The sequence below is a fragment of the Rattus norvegicus genome, chromosome 7 (assembly GCF_021556685.1).
Source record: "Rattus norvegicus strain SHRSP/BbbUtx chromosome 7, alternate assembly SHRSP_T2T, whole genome shotgun sequence".
NCBI lineage: Eukaryota > Metazoa > Chordata > Mammalia > Rodentia > Muridae > Rattus > Rattus norvegicus.
The window spans coordinates 125,024,805-125,049,881 of NC_141540.1; the positions used below are offsets into that span (position 1 = coordinate 125,024,805).

Below are 25,077 nucleotides of genomic sequence, written 5' to 3' on the forward strand. Positions count from 1 at the left end.
TTATGTGTCCTAGGCATTAAACAGCTTTAGCCATCAAGCCAGGCATCAAGCTCGGATGAACAAAGGACTGCCAACCGCTCTGCCCCTGACTGATAGAACAACACCACCAACATGGTGTCTCGTTGCCCGTTTCCAGGGGGATTTCCTTTTTCTTTTTTAAAGACAGTGTCTCGTGCACTCTTGAATCCTAGGCTGCCCTAGAACTTCTGGTCCTCCTGCCTCCAGCTTCTCAGAGCTGGGTTACACATGTCAGCTACCATGCCTGGTTTATGAGGTGCTGCAAATTGAACTGGGGCTTCCTGCATGCTAGGCAGGCACTCTCAATTGCGCTATATCTCCAGCCTCTATCAGGCATTTTGTCATAGCAACAAGAAAAGCGACCAGCACAGTCCTCTAAGCAATAATAGCCATCAGAGTAAGTTCACCGGGACCATTTGTGCCAGGTGCTATTGTAGGCACTGACTTAATAGTGAGCAGGAAAGATGGGGCCCTCCCTACAGAGCTCCTGGTTGGATGGAGAGACAGCTGCCAGGCACTGGCCAGTGTCATCGGCTTTTTCCAGCCTGGTTGCAGACCCAAGCCACTTGTACTAGACAGGGATGCCCTCGAAGGTTTCCTAGAGAAGGAAGTAACAAAGCTCATGCCAGGAATGAGTTGTGAGCCGTGTGAAGAGCTTACAAAACACGGGGGCAAGCTGTGTGATGCCAAAGTAAAAAGCCTGTGGCCCTGGCAGGGGTCAGTGGGGTTTGCAGGGAGAGGATGGGAGGGAAGGTAGCTTATGGATGCCGAGACTCGGGCTGAGACCTGTACACTGGCTTTTCTTTAGGAGCTGTTAGCTGGGTATAGCTGCTCCTGCCTGTAACCCAGGCACATAAGAGACAGAGGCAGGAGAATCAGGAGTTGAAGGTCCACCTCAGCTTGGTGAGTTTGAGGTCAGCCTGGGCTACATAAGACTGTCTTGAAGTCAATCAATCAATCAGTCAGTCAGTCAATCAACAATCAATCATCAATCAATCAATCAATCAAGGTTGGAGAGGTGCTCAGAGGGAGTCAGAGATGCAGGTTGGGCACCATGAGAACTCAGTGGGGAGCTCAGTTTGCTGTTGGGGCCCAGTGCTCAGTTTTATACTCAGCGATTGCTTGGACTTGGAGAGGCAGGGGCGGGCGCGGGGAGGGAGTCTGAGAGACCCCAAGATGCCGTGGAGTCTTGGAAGACCAGGGCCAGGGCCAGGGCTAGGGTTCTGGCAGTCTTTCAGTGGATTTAGGGTCTCTCGATCACCGGCAACTTAGAGGAAGAAGCTGTCTGCGGTCACCAGCGTGGCAGAGGAAGTGAACAGAAGCCCTGCCTTCCACCTCCTGACGCAGAACCTGTCTCTGTTGGAAACCTGGTCACGCTCTCAGCTAGTGGGTTCCATTTCCTGGTTTGAAAAGAGGCGGCCGGTGAGTGCATCTAGTCTTTGTCCTGTGGGATCCCTGAGCTACTAGAATCTTCTACCTGTTCACATGCCCAGGTACCGGATCTCAGAGAGGAAGGCAGAGAGGTTCCTTAAATAGGAACCCAGAGGCGCATTTCAGCTGGGACCTCACAGGAAGAGAGTCTGCCAAAGGGGAGCCCCATGTCCAGCCTCATCGCTGAGACCACCGCATCATTTTACTGAGGAGCCGTGAGACCCATCTCCACAGAAAAGCACTGGCTCCCTCCCCCACAGCCAGACGAGCAGTTTTCAGACCAGGGTCCCTCAGAGCTTCACTGCATGAGAGAAAGCTGAGCTCCCTACTATGAAGAAACTGTCGTGTGAGACAGGGAAGGGACCCACCTGGGAAAGGGTCACCAGAGGCAGTTTCAGGTCTGTGTGTACTTGCTGGACACAGGGTCTAGCCTCTCCCTGTAGAGTTGTATCAGGGCCAAAGAGAAAGTGTGCTGGCCTAATAGAAACTCAGCCTTTTGGGAGGAGCTGCCTGGGGCCCAGGCTCCCCACCCCAGCCCATCTCTCTTTCTTCTTGCTCAGGTCCTGGGGTTTGAGACTCATTCCTGGGGGCTCTGTTCTTTCACTTCTGGTTTCAGGGTAGGACTAAGCTTCCTGAGGTTCCCAGGCTGTAGCAAGTTTCAGGATGGTGGCTCTCACTCCCCCAACTCCCCAGTGCCTTTTTTTCCCCCTGGCCCAACTCTCAGGTTCCTTGTTTGAATTTCTTCTGGTTTGACCTCAGACCTCAAATATCTGAGTGATCCTGGGAATCCCGGGCAAATGCAGAGGCTGAACCGGGGTCGTAAGGGGAGAGTCAAAGGTGGTCATGCAGCAAATGAAATTTCCAGAGGGGAAGTGGGCAGAAGAACCAGAAGTAGGTTAGGGAACCAGAAGGGGTCCATTCGCTTCTGAATCTGATACTTTCTGGGTATGGACAGGCCTGACGTGCTTGTCATGAGGCTGGGGTTGGGGTGGGGCTAGGGGAGACACGACACACTGATGGTCTGGGCCCCGATACTGCCCGTCACAAGGATGAGGAGGGACTGCTGGTCTTTCACAAGGAGTATGAGTTCTGGGCTTTGTGATCAAAAGCCCTGACAGACCACACCCCAAGTCTGGGGGTTTCAAGCCAATCAGAGAAAGTCTCATTCAAAACAGGAGGCCAGATAGGCCAAGTCTCCCTCTGTAAGCCAAGCTAGCAAGGAATGGGGAACATGTCTGGGTGGCTTTAGCCTTTAGCCTGGTCCACCCCATCTACATATGGGCGAGTCTGATCTGTTTTTACCTGTCTTGGATTCAGGGACCCTGAAGAGATGGATGGCCCTTTCCCCCTAGCCCCCTTCCCCAGGCTGGTGGGTGCTTACCCTCATACAGATTAATCCAGAGCTGGCTTCCCACACTTGTCTGATGCTTTGTGGAGACTGGGGTTCTGACCTGGATGTAGAGGGAGGACTGGGGCTCCTGGCTAGGGGTAGGGCAGGCTTCCGTGGGCCTGTCTGACAGGAAACTTGCTTTCTTACCAAGCTTTTGCCCAGCTGTGTCCTCAGCCTGTCCATTACTAACTTCGCTTGTTGCCGTGAGAAAATACCCTGACAAAAGGGACTTAAGAAAGGGAGGCTTTCTTTAGCTCCCACTTTGAAGGCACAACCCCTTCAGAAGGGGCAGGAGGCTGCTGGTCAAACTGCATCAGGAAGAGGAGAGACAAATAAGGCTTCTCCATTTTCACTCAGCCCAGGACCAGCCACGGGTGCTTTCCTTCTCACGCTGAGGGAATCTAGGCATGCCCAGAGCCCTGCCTATCAGATGAGTCTAGATCCTACCAAGGTGAAAATAAGGATTAATCGTTAGTCTGGTAGCATGCCTGCCCTTGTAAGGCTTGGCTGGCTTCAGGTGCCTCACAGCAGTCCTCACTCCTCACACTTGGTTGGCCCTCGGTGTCTTGACCAGTCAGAGTCGGGCTCCCATCCTCCGTCTTTCCTAGTATGAATGAAAGAATGAGACATGGTGAGCCTTGACCTTGGGAACAGTAATGTGCTCTCCTGTCTCTTCCAGGGAAGGCAAGGAAGAAGATGGAGTCAGAGTTCCTCTACGACCTGTTGCAGCTCCCAAAGGAGGTAGCTCAGCCCACGGAGGAAGAGCTTCCACGAGGTGCTGGTCCTAGTGGGACAGAGTTGTTGGATCAGGGGAGGTAGAGAATGTGTGATTAGCTCACTAGAATGAGATAGGCTGTATCTGGGAACTACCCATGTATCCATCCATCCATCCATCCACCCGTCCGTCCGTCCATCCATCCATCCACCCGTCCGTCCATCCATCCATCATCCATCCATCCATCCATCCATCCATCCATCCACCCGTCCATCCATCCATCCATCCATCCACCCGTCCATCCATCCATCCATCCATCCATCCACCCATCCATCCATCCATCCATCCACCCATCCATCCATCCACCATTCATCTATCTATTATCCACCCATTCATCCATCGACCATTCAGCCACCATCCGTCCACCATTCATCTATTATCCACCCATTCATCCATCGACCATATATCATCCATCCATCATCTATCCATCCATCATCCATCATCTGTCATCTATCCATCCATCCATCCATCATCCATCTACCATCCGCCATCATCCATAATCCATCTATCATCTGCCCATCATCCATCTACTATCCATCCATCCATCCATCCATCCATCCATCCATCCAATATCCATCCATCACATTCACCATCCATTTATCTACAATCTGCCATCCATCTACCCATCCACCCATCCACCCATCTGCCCATCCATCCATCCATCCATCCATCCATCCATCCACCTTATTCATCTTATCCACTCATTCATCCATGAATAGTCTATCCCTTTATCCACACATCCATCCACACATTTATCCCTCCCTCTCTCCCTTTTTCCTTCCTTCCCTCCATATTCATTCACTAGCTCACTCGCGTCTTCAGGAGCTGAGCCCAGGCCAGCACATGATTGCAGTGTTCTATGTCTTCTCCCACCCGGAATGTGTATGTTCCTGGGTTTTGGGAGATCGACGTCTAGCGAGTCACATAGCAGATTATATTTTATGAGCTTGGGCAAGCCATCCCCATGCCCTGACCCCGTTTCTTCATGTTCATTGAGATCGGCTGACCCACAAAAGTCCCTCTGGGCTTGATGCATCGTTGGTTCTACAAATTTCAAATGTGGAGACCCTGCTGACCAAGGCCTCAGGGAAGGGAATGGCCAAGCTAAAGTGGCCACAGTGGGGGCCTCAGTGATCCATCCTGGTCAGAGCTGCTTGGCAGCATAGGCGGTGCCCACCTCGACCTGGCCTGCCCCTTTCTCTCTTGGGTTGTTTTTCACTCTAGGCAGGTAGGCAGAGTTTCTAAAAGATGCTACACTTCTGACTCACGACCTTCAGGGTAAGGGATGACCTCTGAGTTTAAGTGTGCACTCCCACTGTGAAGTGCTCATGAGGAAACATGAATGAGAGACAGGCTCCACCAGGGGTCTGGGATCTGTGGGTGACCTGAAGGGAGAAGCTGACAAGGGCCCTCGGGGTTCTCACGCATGTCATACTCACCTCTGCTCCCAGGAGGAAAGAAGAGATATCTGTCGCCCAATTCCAAGAGGAACCCCAAGTTTGAACAACTGCAGAAGGTACACCACCACCACCATCCCCTGTCTTGAAGTCTCTGGAGCCAGGCTTGGTGCCCCTGACTTATAGACACCACACCCTTGTCCACACCCTACCTCAACGCTGTTCCCCTCCATTCCAACAACACACTCCTCTGGAAACCTCTATGCTTTTATAGCCCTCTCTTGGCGGCAGACTAGGCTTTGCACCCAAGTGACCATTGGCAGTAACTGCCATTTCCCAGTTCCACAACCATGGTGTTTGCTACAGCAATGGCGACTCCCAGGATCGTAGCTCCTCAAGACTCAGGCGGGCGTCTGGGAGATCTGGGGGTGGGAGTGGGGTGTTTTCGAGAGCTCAGAGCAGTTTCCAAATGACTAGGGAGATCAGGGAGAACTTCCTGGAAGAGCTATCACTTGACTAGACTTTGAAGGGTGGGTAGGATTGCCGACTTGGCCAGATGATTCCTAATCCTGTTAACTACCCCTGTGACCGGCAGGTGCTGATGGAATGGATCAACGCCACACTCCTCCCAGAGCACATCGTGGTCCGCAGCCTAGAGGAGGACATGTTTGATGGGCTCATTCTGCACCACCTGTTCCGTAAGCAGCGGCCCAAGCCCCGCCCCACCGCACCCATGTTTCCTAAGCAGCTGCTCCCTGGGATTTGAAGCCAAGTGCATGTGTCTTGGCTCCTCAAGTGGCTTCCTGCACTACCACAGCCCTGGATGAAGGGAACCTCCTATGGTTTTCTAGATTGTAGAGCTGCAGAAGTGGAGACTCTGCCCACACTGGGATGTGGCTGTGATTCCAGCCAGTGTCTGTTGTCACCTTCTACAGCACTGTGGCCTCGCCAGCATTAAAAGTGTTTGATAATCATAAGAGCTGGGGCATCAGCTGTCCCTGACCTTAGAGTGTCCTGTGCTGTTGTAAGGACCCAGACTATCCTGGGTGAAACATTCCAGAGGCGGAGGCAGGGGTGGCCCCTGGAAGTGATATCCAAAGTCAGGCCAAGTTCCTGCCTCTGGCTGGTTTTCCTGCCCATGTCTGGTCTGCAGACGTCTTGTGTAAGGAAAGGGGTTCTGAGAGCCATAAGGCCCAGAACCACATTTTCAAAGCCTGCTCAAGCCATGATTCTATAGAGCTTGGCAGGTAGGCTCCAGAGTGACTCTCTGGCCTCTGCTGAGGCTTCTGGGCACTTCCTTCTCAGGGAGTAGGCACTATTAGTTTTCTGAACAGCTCACTACCATTCATTCCTCTCCCTGGCTGTGAGTGAGGCCAAGGCTTTCAGACACAGAATGATATGCCCAGGTCTCAGTGGAGAAAGCAGGGGTTGGCACAGGAGCTTAGTGTTAACCATTTGGCCATGCTGTCCCTGTGGGAATGGCATGGCCACCACAGGACAGGGACTAAGGTGTGGGTAGAATGGTCAAGGTGAGGTGGACCAGAGGGGACAGTTCAAAGGGTTGCAGCCTGCTTGTATATGTGGTTCATGTCCCCTTGGAGCCCCCATTTCCTATGTGGATGACGTCCCTTGGATGACGACTATGTTTGATGGAGGCCTCTGGGGTTGCCCAGGGCTCAGTATCATATACTCATAGCTCCATGGTCCTGGATTATTGTCATAGACAGTCCCCATGACAGCGGCCAGGCCCACTCCCTGGCCCTGACTGTCCTTTTGCTCTCAGAGAAGCTGTCATCGCTCAAGCTGGAAGTGGAGGAAATCTCTCTGACCTCGGCCAGCCAGAGGCGCAAGCTAGGGGTCATCCTGGAGGCCGTCAACCAGAGTCTTCAGGTTGAAGAGCAGCAGGCCAAGTGGAGTGTGGAGAGTATGTGGGGCTGAGCCAGGCCTGGGGGTGGGGGTAGGGGACCATCCCTGCTGACTTCTCACTTAACTGATAAATGACACACTCATCTGCGCATAAACCATCAGGGGCTGGGATGGTCACAGGGGCCTCAGGCAGTCCCTAGAAGGAGCACAAGCTAGACTTTAGAGCCAGGCATCTGGTGGAAGAGAAACTGGCCTACACCCATGGTCCTGGGGCTATCATTGCAGCCAGGGTAACACAAGAATAATGGCTTCCCAGGGGCACAGCCACTGCTGTGTGTAGAATCACACTGCACTTCTCAGCCTGGTCGAACGGAACTCATAGACCAGCTTCCTTCGCTTTCTGCCTGTTGACAAATGGGTATGCTATGTGTACAGACAGTTTAGTGAATACACACACACACACACACACACACAGACACACAGACACACATGCACATGCACACACACATGCATGCACACACACAGACACAGACACATACACATACACATACACATACACACACACACACACACTCCTTCACAGGACAGTTCTGAGGGTGGCTGCAGGTGTTGGTGGCCCCTCATCTCCGACTTTCTGTCTTCTCCTCTCTAGCCATCTTCAACAAGGACCTGCTGGCCACCTTGCATCTCCTGGTGGCCCTGGCCAAACGCTTCCAGCCAGACCTGCCCCTCCCAGACAACATCCAGGTGGAAGTCATCCACATTGAGGTATTTGCTAGGCGGTGGAATGGAGCTGGTCATCCAAGAATATAGCTCCATGCCACTATGTCTACATGGGGCCATTGTGTGGGAGTGACTCCAGGGGGCTATGAGGAACATTATGTCATATCAGGACAGCAGTTGGGGACTGGGGTATCAGAGACCCAGGAGGGGAAGAGGAGGGCCCTGGCCAGCAGCCAGCTCACTAGTCAATGGGTGCACTAGTAGGGAGGTCAGTGGCACCACCGTAGTTCCTGGAGCATCTCTCCATGGCCACCCTCAGTAAATGCCTTTCATTTGTCACCCATGACCACATCCTGTCTCCTCTTCTGAGAATCCTTTGCTCTCTGGCAATGATAGCTTTTCTTCTATGGTGTGTGTGTGTGTGTGTGTGTGTGTGTGTGTGTGTGTGTGTATGCACACATATGTACGTGTGTATATGTGTGTATTATATATGTGTATGTATGTATGCATGTGTATATGTGTGCAGGCATGTGCATACATGTATGTGTGTATATGTTTGCATGTATATATTTGTGTGCATGCATGTGCATGTGTATGTATGTGTGTGTGTATGTATATGTGTATATGTGTGTGTCTGTGTTCCTTCTACTCTCCTTACACACCCTGCTATGTCCAGCTGGGCCTGGTCAAACCCATTCCTGAACTTTTCCCAAGTCTTTGATGAAAGCATTTTCATGGCTTTCTCAAACTTCTGTAAATCAGAGGTAAGACTGGGAGACAACTTAGCAGGTAAAGGTGTATTCTGTCAAGCCAGACCACCCGAGTTCTATCCCTACCATCATGGTAGAAAGAGAGAATTGGCCTCTGAAACTTGTCTGTGGCCTTCATATGTCAAATATGGCATGTGTGTACTCCCCCACGTACGTGTGTGCACAAACACACACACACACACACACACACAAACAAATGGGGAAAAAAAATCAGAGGTGACCATTAATTTGTCCATTCATCCATATCAACACATATTCATTCACACACACACACACACACAAATGCACACACACACAAATGCACACACAAATGCACACACACAAATGCACACACACACAAATGCACACACAAATGCATACACACACAAATGCACACACAAATGTACAGACAAATGCACACACAAATGCACACACACACAAATGCATACACACACAAATGCATACACACACAAATGCACACACACAAATGCACACACAAATGCACACACACAAATGCATACACACACTAATGCACACACACACACGCACACACACACACATACACAGGACTCTACGGTGTCTTAGGAATGAGGCATCCATAGTGCTATCCTCATAGGTTCAGTGATCACAGAGAAAATGGACAGGGAAGCTGCCTCCCAGCAGCATCCTGTGATGGGGGCAAAGCAGGCCATACTAGGTCCTCTTCCTCTGCTGTGGCCCTGTGGACTTGGATCTGGGACTCGCGGGGTCACATAATTCTCCTTTCCCTGCTGTAGAGCACCAAGATGGGCCTGAAGTCGGACAAGCAGGTGGAGCAGCTCACAGAGTGCAAGTAAGCAGGGGCCAAGCCTTGGACGAGTGCGGGTGCAGGGGTGCTGGGTCAAGGAAGCCCTCATTGTGCCTGCTGACTTTCAACCCCAAGCAGGCTGCAGGGACCTCCAGCCTAGGCATCCTCAGCCACAGATATCCAAGTATTCTGAGGTGTGTGCATGCAGGGCAAGGCTGCCAGCCTCTTAGCCTTGCTTTCCACACACAGGGTCTCTGCACCTCCCCTGCCTTGATTGCCCAGGAAAAATGAATCTATTTCTTTGCCACCTGCTGGTACCAAGCTTGTTACATTAGGCGATGAGAGGGCTGCAGAATTTTTGCTAACTCTTTGATTGCTTTTCTGTCTCCTGCAATTTCTCTTCTAGCTCACACAAGGACCAGCCTTCACGTGAGTAACTTAGTAACCAAAGGGAAACCTTTTCCTTCTGATGGGGTTGGAGCAGCTGTGATGGGGATGGGCTTCTCCCACCTGTGGTCTGTTACTTTTCTGTGACAGGATCTGTTCATGAATTCGTCCTTCCTTCTGTTTGCCTGGCCTTTCATTACTTAGTGCTATTGTCTCATCTCAAGCACCTGGTGAATGATGCCTGCTAGGCGGGGTCACCTTACAGGTCAAAGTGGGTGATGGGCGTGCACCTCAGTGGCTGCAGTGGTACAAGTGGATGGGTAGATAGAGGGATGGATGGTTGGATAGTATATGTCATAAGTGGGTACACACCAGGTGTTTGAGATGAGGAAATTAAAATACAGAGAGAGAGAAGCCTCTCACAGTCAGGGAGCCGCGTGTCCCAAACCCAGGCGTGTTTCATTCAGGAACCAGAAGATCTAGCTGTAGCTCCCGTGGGACTGGTTGTTCTGAGAAACTTTTGTGTGAAAACATTCTGTTTGGCACAAAGATAACAGCATCGTAATGAGCTGTTTATCGCTCTGGTCTGCAGAGGACGCCTTTGATGAATTATTTAGGCTGGCTCCGGAGAAAGTGCACGCCATCAAAGAGGTAGGGCAGATCAAAGCTTCCGGTCCCCATAACCCACCTGCCTGCCTGTGTCTCAGGGTGAAGTGGGAGGACATAGGTCTCACCCCATGTCTGCTGGGTGCTGGGTGAGGGGGAAGGCCTTCTGTCACTCTGGGTGGGAAGGAGGCATGAGGGTCCCCCGAGTGGTTCTGAGGTCCTTGCTCTTCTGTCTTAGGCCATTGTGAGCTTTGTCAACCAGAAGCTAGAAGGCCTGGGCCTCTCTGTACAGAGCCTGGACACCCAGGTAGGGACACTTCTGGGCCACCATGCAGGGATGAGGTCTCCTGAGCACCAGAAACTCACTTATATGACTGGAAGTGAGCTGTCACTTCAGAGGTCTCAGGGCCTTTTCTATTGGGGTGTGCTGCTAGCAGGCAGCATTGTCCGAGGGGACCCCTGGAGACCCTGGGCAGCAGTGAAGGCTGAGCCACTCTACCACAAGCTTTGCTGTTACCCATTTATCAGAATGGCTCCTAGGGCACAGGACATCTAGGTCTCGACCTTCCTAGTGCTGCCACCTTTTAATACTGTTCTTCATGCCGTGGTGACTCCCAACCATAAAATTACTTCCTTGCTTCTTCATAACTGTGGTTTTGCTACTGTTGTGAATTATAATGTGAATGATCTGATACACAGGATAGCTGATAGGTGACCCCCCTACAAAGGGATCAGGACCCACAGGTTGAGAACCACTGCTTTAGGCTGTTCCGCCACCAGAGTGAGGGTCCTCCCCTGTAATTACGTTTATTCAGATTAGCAATGAGATTCATGATGGGGCCAGGGGTGGTTAGAGGAGCAGGCACAGCCCCGCCATTGATGGGCTCTGTCCCCCTGAGCCCTCAGAGCTTAACCCACTGTGATGACACAAACTTAATTATCCTAAGGTGGGAGCAGGACCCTGCAGATCCAAAGCCCCTCGCCTAGCCATGGCCTTCACAGAGATTCTGTGTCTCCAGTGTTCCCACAACATAGGGTGACAGAAACACAGAGATCTGACATTGCCTGGGCCAGACAGGGCGGTGACAGGATCTGATGAACTGGGCAGGCCTTCCTTGACTGTGAGTATCAGCCGTGTCGCAAGGCCTGTACAGAATCCAGTCATAGGGGGACAGGCCACACATTCCTGAGTTTAGGGCCAAACAGGAAAGTGCTTAGTACCTGCTCTGTCTGAAGCAAATTATTCTCTGCTATCAACTCTGCAGCTTTCCCCACTCTCCTCTCCCCCACCTCTGTTTCATGTGAGAACTCACAAAGTCCCATTCAATACATGACACTATTAAGGGCTCAGGGGGACAGAGAGGCTAGGTCACTTACTGAAGGTCACATAGCAATTAAGTAGTGGTCCTAGGGTTTGGACAGAGTCAGTTGGGGCCCAAGTATCCACTCATAGCAACTGCACATGGGTGGCCATGTGAGCTTTGTGGGTGCCTTGGCAACATGCTGGGGTGAACACAGACTTCAGAGCCATATGCGTATGAGTTTCCATCTTGTGCCTGCCACTGGGTGCCCTTGGGCTCTGAGGGTATGTCCACATTGGCTGTGTGACCTTGGCTGGCTTACTGAACTTCTCTGAACTTCAGGCTCCATGCATTATAAAGTGGGAGTAATTCTTTCACGGGATTGTGAGTGTGTGTGTGTGTGTGTGTGTGTGTGTGTGTGTGTGTGTGTGTGTGTGTGTCATTGCTATTCAGTAACATCCATGTCACCTGACTCACTGTGACTTTCCCCAAGCAACACATCTCCGACTGTATTTTCTTTGGGTAGACGTAGCACCATATCTCAAGTTTACAGCCCACTTCTGGCAGCCTTCTCTTCTCTGCTTAGACAAGAGTGAGTGAGCGAGGACAGAAGACATGTTGGGATGGTAGAGGAGGCCTCAGAGTTAGGTTTCTCAGCTATGTTTTGGGGACAGCAGCAGAGTGGCTTCCAGGCCCAAACTAATAACACCAGAACAGACTTAATCAGGGGAAATTCCATTAAAGACAGAACAGCGTCTTTTCACAGCAAAGAGATTCAGCCGGATTATGTTAGCATTTGACGTGCTCACTGCGGCGTTATCTCAGACCGTGCAGACAGAACAGACAGAAATATTAATGGGCCCGTGTACTCCTCTTTTCCTTTGCTGATGGGAGAGTTTTATACTAACTCTGTTTTCACACATGGATCTGTAGTCCGTGGAATAACTTGTCATTTAAAAATAGACACAATTGGGGGTGGTGGTGGAAGGTGCCACAGTTGGTGAAGTGTTTTCCTGGCAAGCCAGATCCCTGGGGTGTGGTGGCACATGTGTCCTTTTTTTTTATGTGTATGAGTGCTTGCCTGCATGTATGTATGGGCAACATATGTGCTTGATTACCGAAGGGGCCAGAAGAAGGTGTCGGACTCCCTGGAACTGGTGTCACAGATGATTGTGAGCTGCTGCGTGTGAGAAACAAACCCAAGTTCTGTGTTAGAGCAGAGAATGGTCTTAACCACTGAGCCATTGCTCCAGGCCCTGGCACATCTTTAATCCCAGCATGGGGGAGGCAGAGGCAGAGGCAGGAGGATTCCTGGGGCTCCCAGACCAGCCAGTCTAGCCTACTTGGCAAGTTACAAGCCAGTGAGCCAGTGAAGGATTGTTCTTCCTGCCCCCAAATGGGTGGACTTTTTCTAGAATAGCACCCTAAATTGTCCTTTGGCCTCCACATGCCCCTGCCCACACACGAACACACACATACACACACGAGAGAGAGAGAGAGAGAGAGAGAGAGAGAGAGAGAGAGAGAGAGAGAGCGCCCAAACTGCTTCATGCAACTATTGATAACCCCCTGAGCTGGGAAAGCCAACCCCCCTTTTCAAAAGGAATGTGAAGCTCAGAGAGGTGGTGTGATTTCTTTCAGCACACACAGCATACAAGAGGCAGAGTGGAACCCCTCCAATGTCAGCACCCCCCCCCCCACTTCACAGCCCTGGTTCATTTCCCTTGTTAGTCCCTTATATGTCACTGTGACAAAGAGGAAGGGTTTATCTCGCTTACAGTTCATGTTTGGTCTCTTTGCTTGGCCTCACATGCTTGGGCAGAATATGATGGGGACAGGGGTGTCTGGTGGAAGACAGCTGTTCACATCATGATGGACAGGAAGCTGAGAGCCCAGCAGGAGAGAGCCAGGGAGACTTTAGCCACTAATCTGCTGTACCCCAGTATCTACTTCCTATAGCCAGGCTCTACCTGTAAAGAATCCATGACAATGCACCAGCTGGGGCCCAAGTGTGCTCAGCGTGCTATCGAGATAACAGACTGAAACACAACTCCTGCAGTTTGCAGATGGCGTCATCTTGCTCCTGCTGATTGGACAGCTAGAAGGCTTTTTCTTGCATCTGAAGGAATTCTATCTCACTCCCAGCTCTCCCACAGAGATGGTAAGCTTCCGAAATCTTCCTCCGTGGCCTTCTTTGAGGGGGGGTAGACAGATTTATGACATTGGCTGACATTCTTTCTTCTATTCCAAGCAATGAGGAAAGTGGGAAGGAAGTTTGTTCATATGCCTGTCTACCCATCTACCTTCACACCCATTTGCCCATCAATCCACCCATTCGCCCACTCAGTCACCTACCCACTCATCCACCCATCCACATGTTCATCCATTCATTTATCCACTCAGCCATCCATGGATGTCATCCACCTACCTATCCACCCACCAGTGTATCTACCCATCCACTCATCCAACACTTAGGTACATATTTATATATCCCCTATACATCTATCTATCTACTCATCCATTAATTCATCCCTCCACCCACCCATCTATCCACCCACCCATCCACCCATCCATCCACTCACCCATCCATCCATCATCAATCCATCATCAATCATGTCCCCACCCATCCACCCACCCATCCACCCATCCACCCATCTATCCACTCACCCATCCACCCATCCATCATTAATCCATCATCAATCATGTTCCCACCCATCCACCCACCCATCTACCTACCCATCCATCCATCCATCCATCCATCTATCCATCCATCTGTCATCTGTCCATCCATCCATCTATCCATCCACCCACCCATCTATTTTTCTACACATCTGTCCATCTACTAGCTCACCTCCCTGTCTGTTTACATATCTACCCATCTGCCTTTCTCAACTCACCTAACCACCCATCACCCACTCACCCACTCACCCACCCACCCACCTACTCAGGCATTTGTGCACTGGACTCCCACTTTCCAAGGGTCTGCTTAGGGCCATGCCATGCTGTTCAGTATACAGGACAGTCCCTCATGACTCTGGCTTTCAAGCTCCTCCGTGTCTACTCATGGTTCTCTTGGGGTGGTGGCCTTCCAGGACATCAAGGCAAGGCACTAGCTTCTGGTGTGCTGGGCAGAGACTGCAAGAGAACAGTGCTGGCTGGGGTTTGTTTTAAAAAATTGAGGAAGATGGAGGATGTCTTGAAATGAGGGAGCAGACTCAGCAGAGGTGCAGGAATGCTTTGGGGGGAGCAGTCTGTGGTTCACGAGGGCTACAGGGACTGGACAGGGCAGGTTTGGTAGGCAAGGCATTTCATATGGACCCTGGATCCCAGAGCTGCCAAAAGACACCCTTAGTCCAGGCAGGCAGCTAAGTTTGACCCCAGGAAGAGGGATGAGAAATGACAGGCCAGGGAGTTGTTGAGTGCCAGGGTGTTCTTGCCTTGAATGTGCACCATGCATCACTGCCCATGGAGACTCTAGCGCCCTTCCTCTCTGTCCGCTGGACAAGCTTTTCACTCATCTCCTTTGGGCTAGTCCAGGGTATTCCCTGAAGAAATCCTTTTCCACCTTCCAAGCAAGGACCCTAGCTAGCAAGGGAAGGAATAATTCCTCCTCCTGGGTCAGAGCCCAGCTTCTCTCCTGCTTCTTGTCTCTGAAATGGGTTGTTAGCACTGCTCTGCCCACTGTCAGGTTGTGTGGGGACTAAACAGTAAGCAGTAGTGGAGAAGCCATTGGTGAGGAGGCTTGGAGGGACACATATTCCTCGTCCCCTGCCCTGTGCTTTCTGGGGCTACTGTAATCTCCCAATCTTCAGGCAACTGTTGAGAGGGGTGATGGAGGTGGGACAGTTGGTGGCCTGTCTGGGACCACACCACTGACCTGTCTCTGTCCACATTCTTTTAAGTAGTTAACTTTTCCTCCTGAAGTAAAACCCAGTCAGGATGCCTGTCCCCAAGTGTGTCACCTGCAGGCTGGGTCCACCACATCCATAGATGGGCCTTCTTTCCAGTCTCTTTTGCTCTCTCTGCTGTAACCTCTGCCTGTCTTTTCCTATTGCAAAGCCCCTGCTGGTCCTCAGAGCTCAGCCTCGGGCATCTTGGCCTTCACTGCCATAGTGCTGCTGTCTAGACGTTTCCCTAGCTTCCAGCTCTGCTTCCTTGTTTTCTCAGAGGTCCCCTGGCACTTGGCAGTCCTCTATGAAACTTCTCCCAAGTCCCTTGGCATTACTCTCCCAGGTCTGCCCTCCCTGGCCCCTTCCTTCTGTACTCCGGGAAGAGAGAGGGTGAATTGTGTCTCCACTTTACACAGAACAAGACTGAGTCCTTGAAAGTCTGACAGGCTCCCCTGTGACCACACAGTCTGGACCCTAGGAACAATCAATCCCTGAGGCCTGCTTAGGAACAGGGTGAACCTCCTACAGGCTCATACTATGGGACAAATCTGCATCCATACAGTGGGACATCAGAGATGAACCATGAGATAAGTCTGAGGAGGGAGGCAGGCACTGTAGGAATCCAGGCTCAGTAGCACGGACTCATTCCCATGTCATTCAGCAACCAGACTTCCTGGGACACAAGGCCTGTGCTTGCCGTACCCCATCCAGGCCAGGTCAGGCCAGTGCACAGAAGCCCAACGTTCCTGGCACTGCTAACTTGGGAATCCACCATTAAAACCTCTTCTGGCACTGCATGGGAATAGGTGCAGAAACATGGCATTAGCTCAGAGCCCTAAAAGAGGGGGTTGGGCCTTGTGGAAGAGAACATGGCCAACCACAGCCACAAGTCCTTAGCTGGAGACTGGACTCGGACACTTCTCTTGTAGAGCAGCCTCCCAGAACGGCCATTTTCATGGTCAGGTGGTATTTGATTGCAGTGTAGATGCAAGGGAGTCAGTGTTCAGTTTAGAGTAAAGTTAGAGTCAGAGAGAGAGAGAGGGAGGCAGTCACTTGCTCTGCAGAAACCAAAGTGCCAGAGGCAGGAAGCTCTGGCTAGCTTCCTCCCATGTTCAATTTTCTCTCTCAGGAAGATGGGAATGCACGGCCTGGGTCCTGGTCTTCCTTGGCTCTGCAGAGCATCCAGCTCTTTCTTCATCGTCTCAAACTGCTCAGAAGCAAAGGACAGGCTGGGGGTGGGGGTAGGGGATAAGGGATGGGGGTGTGGGGATGAAGGAGGCCTATCACCTATCATGAACCGGCCAGATCTTTGGTTTATGAGCTTTGTGGATGAAGAGTGTGCTTAGGGGAGCCCCATGTTCTCTGAGTCACTCATACACACCCATCAGCATGGACTCCCTAAGAGCAGGTGCTATTCTGATTCTGGGCTTCGTGCATGGCCTGCACGAAGTTGAGGGTCAACAAGTATTTTTTTTTTTTGGTTCTTTTTTTCGGAGCTGGGGACCGAACCCAGGGCCTTGCGCTTCCTAGGTAAGCGCTCTACCACTGAGCTAAATCCCCAGCCCCAACAAGTATTTTTAAAATATGAGCATTGATGAGTCTGGGCAGGTGGCTCAGTGTAGTTGCTGCCAAGCCTGATGACCTGAGTTTGATCCCCAGAACCCATGTGGTGGAAAGAGGGAACGGACTTCCACAAGGTGTCCTCTACCCTCCCCCTCCCCCAGGCTGTGGCACACACTTCCCTCCATAAGTAAATAAATAAATGTAAAAATAAAGCAAGAACAGTGACAGGCCAGGGCAGCCACACAGGCATGTAACATTCCTGGCACTGTCAGCTCTCAAGCCATGATGTCACCACATGCTTCAGACCCTGTGTGGGAATAAGAGAGGAGCCCGGTAACTGCTTAGCTCAGAGCCCCGAGAGGAGGGAGCCAGTGGAAGGAACTGCAGGAGCAGGAGACCTGATGGTTGGTGTATGTTTGCAACCCCAACTATTGGAGAGGCTGAGGCAGAAGGGTTGCAAGTTTGGGGCTAACCTGGGATACAGAGTGAGGTCAAACCCAGCCTGGATAACTTAGTGAGAGCCTGCTTCAAATTAAAAGTACATATAGGCTCTGACTGCAGCCCATCTCCAGCAGTGCGTGAATGAAGAGTTTCTCAAAATTGGCCACATGGGGTGCTGTGACAAATGGAGTCTCTAGCCTCAGGGAAAGATAAATACCCTTGAAGCTTTTGACATACAAGAGTGTATTCAAGGCTCGGAGAGGTCCTGCAGTGAAGGACCTTAGAGTGTCCAAAACCGTTGGCCACAGATACCCTCTCCCTCGGCATCCCGGATCACTCTCTGGAGATACTGGCTTGTCAAGACCATACAAGGCAGACTTTGGGGTGCAGAGCAGGGGCTGGACCCACTCCTGACGAGAAAGTGTCAATAATGGGGAGTCTCCCTTCCCTGATATTCCTCGGGGAGGGACTTGGGAACATAGAGGAGGACTGAGCTGTGTGCCCTAGTCTGCATTTGCTCAGACTACTTCCCCGTTGGCCTGGACCTTATGAGGATGCCTAGCCTTTGTAGAGCTGTGGGCCAAAGACCCATCTTTCCTGGTGTTCTTGTTCTGCAGCATGGCCCTTACCTTGTCTCATCTGTTCTGTATCTGTTCTGCTCCTCCAAGGCCCTCCAAGCAGCGACAGACTGTTTTTCACTTTCTAAGGGTACTCTACCACATACAAGCTCTGGTTACCTCACCTGACATACTCGTACGCAGGGTGTCACCTCCACCAAGTCCCCTCCCAATCTCAGTGAGGATCTTTGCTAGTAGCAGTGTCTCCTCGACCGTCCATGTCCAGTGTGTTGCATCTGCTGATGAGGGCCTCTGTGTGAAGGAGCGAACTCTCCATTCACAGAGCATGCCACTGGGGATAGGAAGGGCCTGGTGCCTGGACCCAGGCTCTCATTGGCTGACATCTGATTGGCTTTATCATCACAGCTGCACAATGTCACCCTAGCCCTGGAACTACTCAAGGACGAAGGCCTGTGCAGCTACCCCATCAACCCTGAAGGTGAGTGCAGAGCTCCTCTTGCCTGGAGGACCTGCCTGGCTTGGATGTGACTGAGGGTTGCAGAGAGTGGAGGGACAAACATTGTTAGTGGGGTCCGCCTTCTTGGTGGTCTGTGAAAAGATAGCATTTCCTAGGCATCCTAGGAGAGATGCTGCGGCCACGCTGCCTGCAACAGGGTCTGAAGTCCCTCAGGTAGAATGTTCAGAGCACCCAGTCACTGTTGGGGGGAGGGGACATGATTGCAGGGGACGCCCAGAGAAGAAGGACACACCAATATATGTCATGTGGTTGGCACTGGGTCTTGAGTTCCTTGTCCCTGTTTGCAGGAGATTTTTCTTGTAGCATGGACCCTCCCCCATCCCTAGGGACAAATGCTCCTTCCTGTCCTGGCCTAACAGGCTGCTTTACTCCCTCTGCCCACAGATATTGTGAACAAGGACACCAAGAGCACACTGCGAATACTTTACGGCCTATTCCAGAAGCATTCACTGAGGGCAGTGGGCGACAGGGCACACCATGGTACCCCAAAATAGTCACCACTACCTCTCCAAGCTGTTTCTCAGGGGCTGCCACCTCTGGAGGACACAGCGGTCCTAGATCTTCCCACACCAGCCTTGTTACTGTGGGTTGGTGACATGCTTCCTTCCCACACCTGTCTTGCTTGCCTTTGACCCCACCAGATGGGGACCAATCTTGTACCCACCCCTGCTTTATGAATTGTATTTAAGTGGGCGAGGGGGACTCTGCATGCCTGGGTTAGCCTTTAACTGTGGCAAAAAAGAGTTTGGTTCCCAGGCTAGACCAGCCCTATCAGCCCTCCAGTCTGTCTACTGGAGCAGTTAGTGGCTGCTCAGACCCCACAAAGCTGACCATCCCCAGCCAAAGGCTCTTTGGCATCAAGACTGATGGTCTCAGGCCATGGTCTCTACATACTTAGTTCCTGATCATCTCCCTTCCACTTGGGGTGATGAGCCCAGAACCCTCCCAAAGACCAGAGAAACATGTAGACCCCATGTCAGAGGACCCTGGCCAGGCTCTCCTTACAGCTGCAGTCCTGAGCTCTGCCCTGAGCCCCCAGGGAAAGAGAACCTGGAGTTGATTCTTGGGCTCAAGTTATCTCTGATCTGCATTGTGTCCTGTGAGACTTAGTGTCTTGTTCAAAGAGAGAGAAACAGCTAAAGAACTGAGCTGGGTCCAGGCTGGAGGAGAAGCCGTGGGGGAAGATGCATGGTATGGGGGTCCAGGGGTACAGAGATATAGAGGTGTAGGGATTCAGGGGTGCAGGGATGTAGGAGGTTAGCCTCATCGTTACTCTTCTGGGCTATTCCTTGTTTGCCCAGCTCCTAGCCCCTGTGAGCAAAGTCTTTGAGGTTTGGGGTGAGTTTTGCCTTTGGGGAACTTTGGAGTAGAGTCTGACAGGGCAGGTCACCCCTACAAAGACAGTGGGTGCAGCTAGGTGACCTGGGGCTTCTCCCTACCCAACGCCTTCTACCTGTCCCTTTGGCCCTAGGCAGGCCACTCATCAGTCTTAGACAGTCCCATCAGATATCTGTCCTGCTGCCCCTGGGACATGTCCCTCTTCTATATCAGAGGCCTCTATATCACAGTAGCTGAAGCCTGGCTCTCTCTACCTGCTCAGGTAATCCTTCCATGGAGACCTTCCTCTGTGCCTTGTCTCTTCTCTTTGGAGCATCCTGAGGCACCGTACAAACTTGAACCTCTCTGCTTCTTTACTGGGGCTTGGTAGACCAAAGCCGGAATCCACAGTCACCTCCTAGGCTCTTGGTTCCCTCCCTCCTTCCCTGCTTGCTTGTCCCCGTGGCCCCTTCATGTCCTCACCTCCACCTCCTCACCTCCTGTCTGATAGGAGATTTGGACATAAGGAAAATCATTTTTGTAACTTTATTGAGGAATAAATAACATTTCCCCATTTAAATGCACGGCTTAATGATAGCAGACTAACATAGGCAATCGAATCCCTCCAAGCAGAAGGCTCAACCCGGTCACCTGATGTCCCTCCTGTCAGAGCCCTGGCCTTAGAAGGGCGGATCCACTTTGTGTCCTGCCTTTTCTGCATTTTTTAGAAGCTGCCATCACCGAGCGAGTGGCCTTCTTCACTGTGGTGGGGTTGGTCTACTGCTCTGCATTTCTCTGCATTTCTCTGCATTGCTCTGCATCCCAAGTCTAGTTGAATTCTCACGTATACCAGCTTATGTTCTGCATACTCTGCTCCTTAATTTAAAACTACTGTTTGAATAAAGACACCTACAGCCAGGAGCTGGGCAGAAGAGAGGTAGGCGAACCTTTGGTTCCTGGGCTGGGGGTCTGGGGCAGAGGCCACAAGGGGAGGGAGGGGAAGAAGGAAGAAGGTGCTATGGGGTAAGTGGGTTATGAGCTCATAGCCATGAGGGCTGGCCTGTTGGAGCAGGAGAGGCGGGGCGGATCACGCATGTGCTATCTTAGAGTTATTGACAAGAAAGAAGACAGAATGGCCCAGAGGGTTGATATCTGCCTGGCTCTAGTGCTTTAAGGCTTATCATAAATTTAGAGGCTTGCTGTCTTTTATTTGGGAGCGAAGTGATCTAAGGTGGGATAGAAACCCCCAAATAATATTTACAGTAACAGTGTGGGGTTTCTTTCCCTGATGCAACTCTGCTGTTTCCACAGTGACCCTACAGCCCACCCTTCTGTTTGCTGAAGACGACCCCCGCCCCCCATGGGGGCCAATCATTCATCCGTGCATGCACTGCCTCCAAAACTCGAGGGCTCTCTTTACTCCAGTTTCTATGGAGTCTACAGGGATCGCCATTCATGGTTCTCAGATTGCTTTTCATGTTCAAGTCTGTGTAGGAACACTTCCTATCCCTTTCCCTAGGTGAATGCACAAGACTGACACGGTTGATTGGTACAGTAATTGTATGTTTTGTTCTGTAAGATACTGAGAAATGTAAGTTCTTTCTCTGCTGGTGAAATGAGCCAATTCAAGCCGTATGTATGTATATATGTATGTGTGTATGTATGTGTGTATGTGTGTGTATATGTGTATGTAAGTGTATGTGTGTACATGTATGTGTGTGTATGTGTGTACGTGTATGTGTGTGTGTGTACATGTGTACATGTATGTGTGTACGTGTGTATGTGTGTATGTGTGTGTATGTGTGTATGTGTGTGTATATGTGTATGTAAGTGTATGTGTGTATGTAAATGTATGTGTGTATGTGTGTACGTGTGTACGTGTATGTGTGTGTATGTGTGTATGTGTATATATGTGTATGTAAGTGTATGTGTGTATGTGTGTACGTGTGTACATGTATGTGTGTATGTGTGTACGTGTGTACATGTATGTGTGTATGTGTGTATGTGTATAAGTGTATGTATGTGTGTACATGTGCACATGTATGTGTGTATGTGTGTGTATGTGTGTGTATGTGTGTATGTGTGTATGTGTATGTGTGTATGTGTGTATGTGTGTATGTGTGTATGTGTGTGTATGTGTGTATGTGTATGTGTGTATATATATGTATGTGTATGTGTGTATGTATGTACATACATATGTAGATACATATATATGTACACACACACACAGGTTTATTGGGAAGCTGCTTTCAGACAGGCACGTTCACTAGCCCTCAGTGAAAGAAGCCAGGGAAGCCACCATGGGAAGGAAGTGGGGAGGGGGAGAGCAGGGAGACCAAATCATCTAGGTTATATATACTGGGATCGAAAGTTTAGGGTTGGGAACAGGTAGGGACTGAGGGATGCTGGGAGAACCTAGAGGCCAGGCCTGTTTTGGTGTGTAAAATATGCACCTCAGCCCCTTGTTGCAGGGTCTGAAACCAAACAAAAGGGTTTTTGGAAGTCAATGTACTGTCTTCAGCCCCACCTGGGGTGCCCAAGGGCTCCCTTACTCTGTATCTTGCGAGCACTTGCCATCATCTATCTTTTCAATGTCCGCCACTCAAGAGGGTGGGCTGGTGGTGTCCACAGTGTTTTTGATTTTCACTGTTTTTCCTCTAATGACTAACACTTTTGAGAATCCATATTAGTCAGTTCTGGATACTGTAATAAAATTCCCAACAGACTGGGCAGTTTAAATCACTGGTAGTCTGTCCCACAGTTGTGGTGGCTGGGGCTTGCACTATGGAGGGACTGGCAGATGCTCCTATGGTGGCTGTCAAGAACCCTCGTCCGGGCTCAGAGATGCTCGTCTTTTGTCTTCATGAGGAGGGTGTGGGTAGGGTGGGTTGGTGTCTGTCAGAGAGGAGAGAGAGAGGTCACCACCCTGCCATTGCCCCCCACACCATGGCGTCATCTAAATCTTATCACGGTAAACTTGCCTCCACATAGCACAGGTGGGCGAGGGGCAGCATGCATCTCAGGCAGTGACTTCTCTTTCCCACCCCTGTATCATCCTTGGTAAATTGCTTAAGTAATTTGCCATAAAAAATAATTGCACGTTGGATCCCCTGGGACTGGGGTTCCCGGCCTGATGTGGGGGCCGGGATGGAGTCTGACCCTCTGGAAGAGCAGTAAGCACTTTTAGCCACAGAGCTATCTAGCCCCATTTGCCTTTCTCCCTCCTGGTATAGAAAAATTACTGCACTTTAAGCTTCATATGTAGTGTTGGATGCATTCTGAGTTAATCCTTACACCGAGGGCAAAGGGTGAACTGTAATTTTCCCCGGCGGGTACCTCCTCATTCCAGCCCAATTTGTTGTAAAGACTTCCCTTTGCCCACCAATTCTCCCCGGTGGCTCGGTGCAAAATCAGTTTGCCATGCATTTTCCATGGGCCGTGCTCATCATGTGTGCAGTGTGCACCACGGTGCCAGCGCCAGTGTCCTTACTACTGGGTCCATGAAGTCATGAAGCCAAGCAGTGGGTTCCCCGGCTCTGTTCTCTCTTTGAGAAGCAGTGTTGAATCTTGAGAGCCCTTTGAATTCATTCGATCTCGATATAAACTTGGGATCAATTTGTCCTTCTCTATTTTTAAAAGAGCTTTGAGATTTTGACTGGAGTTGTGCTGACCCTTCAGTCAAGTGGGGGATGACTGATGGCTTAGGACTTTGGGAAGCTGGGTCACTAAGTTGGGGACCTCCCCTCCACCTGTCACCCTTTGCTCCTTCATCTCCTTTCCCCCCAACCTCTCACCCTTCTTCATCTCCTCTCCACCCTCTTCTCCGTCCCTCCTTTACCCTGTTGTAATTTAAAATATTTTATTAGTACTTTGAGAATTTCATATAATGTATTTTGATCATATTCACCCAACTCCTCCCCTATCTCTTTACCTCCCAACTTCAAGTCCTCGTTTAAAAAACAATAATCCGGGGTTGGGGATTTTGCTCAGTGGTAGAGCGCTTGCCTAGCAAGCGCAAGGCCCTGGGTTCAGTCCCCAGCTCCGGAAAAAAAAAAAAAAGAATAAAAAAACAATAATCCACTCTGTTGCCCACAGACTCCTAGTGTGATCTTGTATTAGTCAGGCTTCTCTAGAGAAACAGAACTTATAAAATGAATCTCTCTCTCTCTCTCTCTCTCTCTCTCTCTCTCTCTCTCTCTCCCTCTCTCTCTCTTTCTCTCTCTCTCTCCATATATATACACATACATATGTATATACAGTTACATAAATATATGTAGTCTATATGTATGCGTGTCTCTCTCCATATATATGTGTGTGCATGTATGTGTGTGTGCATATGTGTGTGTGTGCGTGTGTGTGTGTGTGTGTGCGTGTGTAGAAAGGGGAAGGGCATTTATTAGAATGGCTTAGAGGCTTTGATCCAACCAGGGCAACAGTGGCTGCCTGCAAACGGAGCATCCAAGGGTCCAGTAGCTGTTCAGTCCATAAGGCTGGATAGCTCGGCTGGTCATCAGTATATACCAGAATCCTGAAGAAACAGGCTCTAATGCTTCAAGGAGTGAACTTGCTAGCGAGAGTGAGAGCAAGGGAAGGCAGCCAGAGAGCAAGCTTCCTTCTTCAGCATCTTCTACATCGGCTGCTACCAGAGGTGTGGCCTGGGTTAAAAGGTGGCTCTTCTCACCTCAATAGATCGGGATTGAAGGTATATCTCCTTATCTCAAAGATCCCGATTAGAAGTGGGTCTTCCCTCTTAAAACGATTTAAGTAAGAAAAGACCCCCCATAGGAGTGCCCAGCCGTTTGGGTTTTAGTTAATTCCAGATGTAGTCAAGTTGACAACTGAGACCATCTACCACAGATGGCGTGTATCCCAGGCTGGCCTCTGGCCTCACTATGTAACCCAGGAAGACCTTGCATGGCTGGTCGCCTGATTCTGCCTCTGTGTGCTGGCATTACTGCTATGCGCCATCATGCCTGGTCCTGAACACCCCGCTTTGATTATGGTGGCCATTCCATTCACGCTTTTTAAAGATTCATTTTTAAGTCTGTGCATGCATATACGAACCTGAGTGCAGGTGCCCGCAAGGTCCAGCTAAGGGGTTGGATCCTATAGAGCCGGAGTTACAGGTGTGAGGAACTTTCTTGTTCTTGGCGCATCTCTGGTGTAAATCTATGCCATTCTCCTACGGCTGCCGTGCTCCCATGGTTCTAAATGCTGGAAGTCTGGAGTTAAGGTGCCTGTAGGGCTGTAACCAGGGAGGATATCTTTTTCATCTCCTGGTAGCTGCCTGCATTTCTAGCCCACAGCCATTTGTTTCTTCTTCTTGCCTGCCTACTTTTCT

General features: G+C 50.6%; 1 protein-coding gene and 1 non-coding gene across 5 annotated transcripts; one reads left to right on the top strand and one right to left on the bottom strand.

The window, feature by feature from the left end:
• Window positions 1-141, bottom strand: LOC120093972 (small nucleolar RNA SNORA48). The gene has a single exon (XR_015626248.1). It is a non-coding gene; the product is annotated as a small nucleolar RNA SNORA48 (small nucleolar RNA).
• A 1,179-nt stretch (window positions 142-1,320) lies between these two features.
• Window positions 1,321-20,316, top strand: Parvg (parvin, gamma). 4 transcript variants are annotated; one of them, NM_001130583.1, is given in 13 exon segments: window positions 1,321-1,440; window positions 3,519-3,614; window positions 5,066-5,130; window positions 5,607-5,709; window positions 6,795-6,935; window positions 7,530-7,645; window positions 9,126-9,181; window positions 9,543-9,565; window positions 10,116-10,174; window positions 10,368-10,436; window positions 13,490-13,591; window positions 18,308-18,380; window positions 18,804-20,316. In NM_001130583.1, coding segments are annotated over 12 exon segments (996 nt in total). In that variant the 5' UTR covers window positions 1,321-1,440; window positions 3,519-3,535; the 3' UTR covers window positions 18,914-20,316.
• Window positions 20,317-25,077: the final 4,761 nt, after the last annotated feature.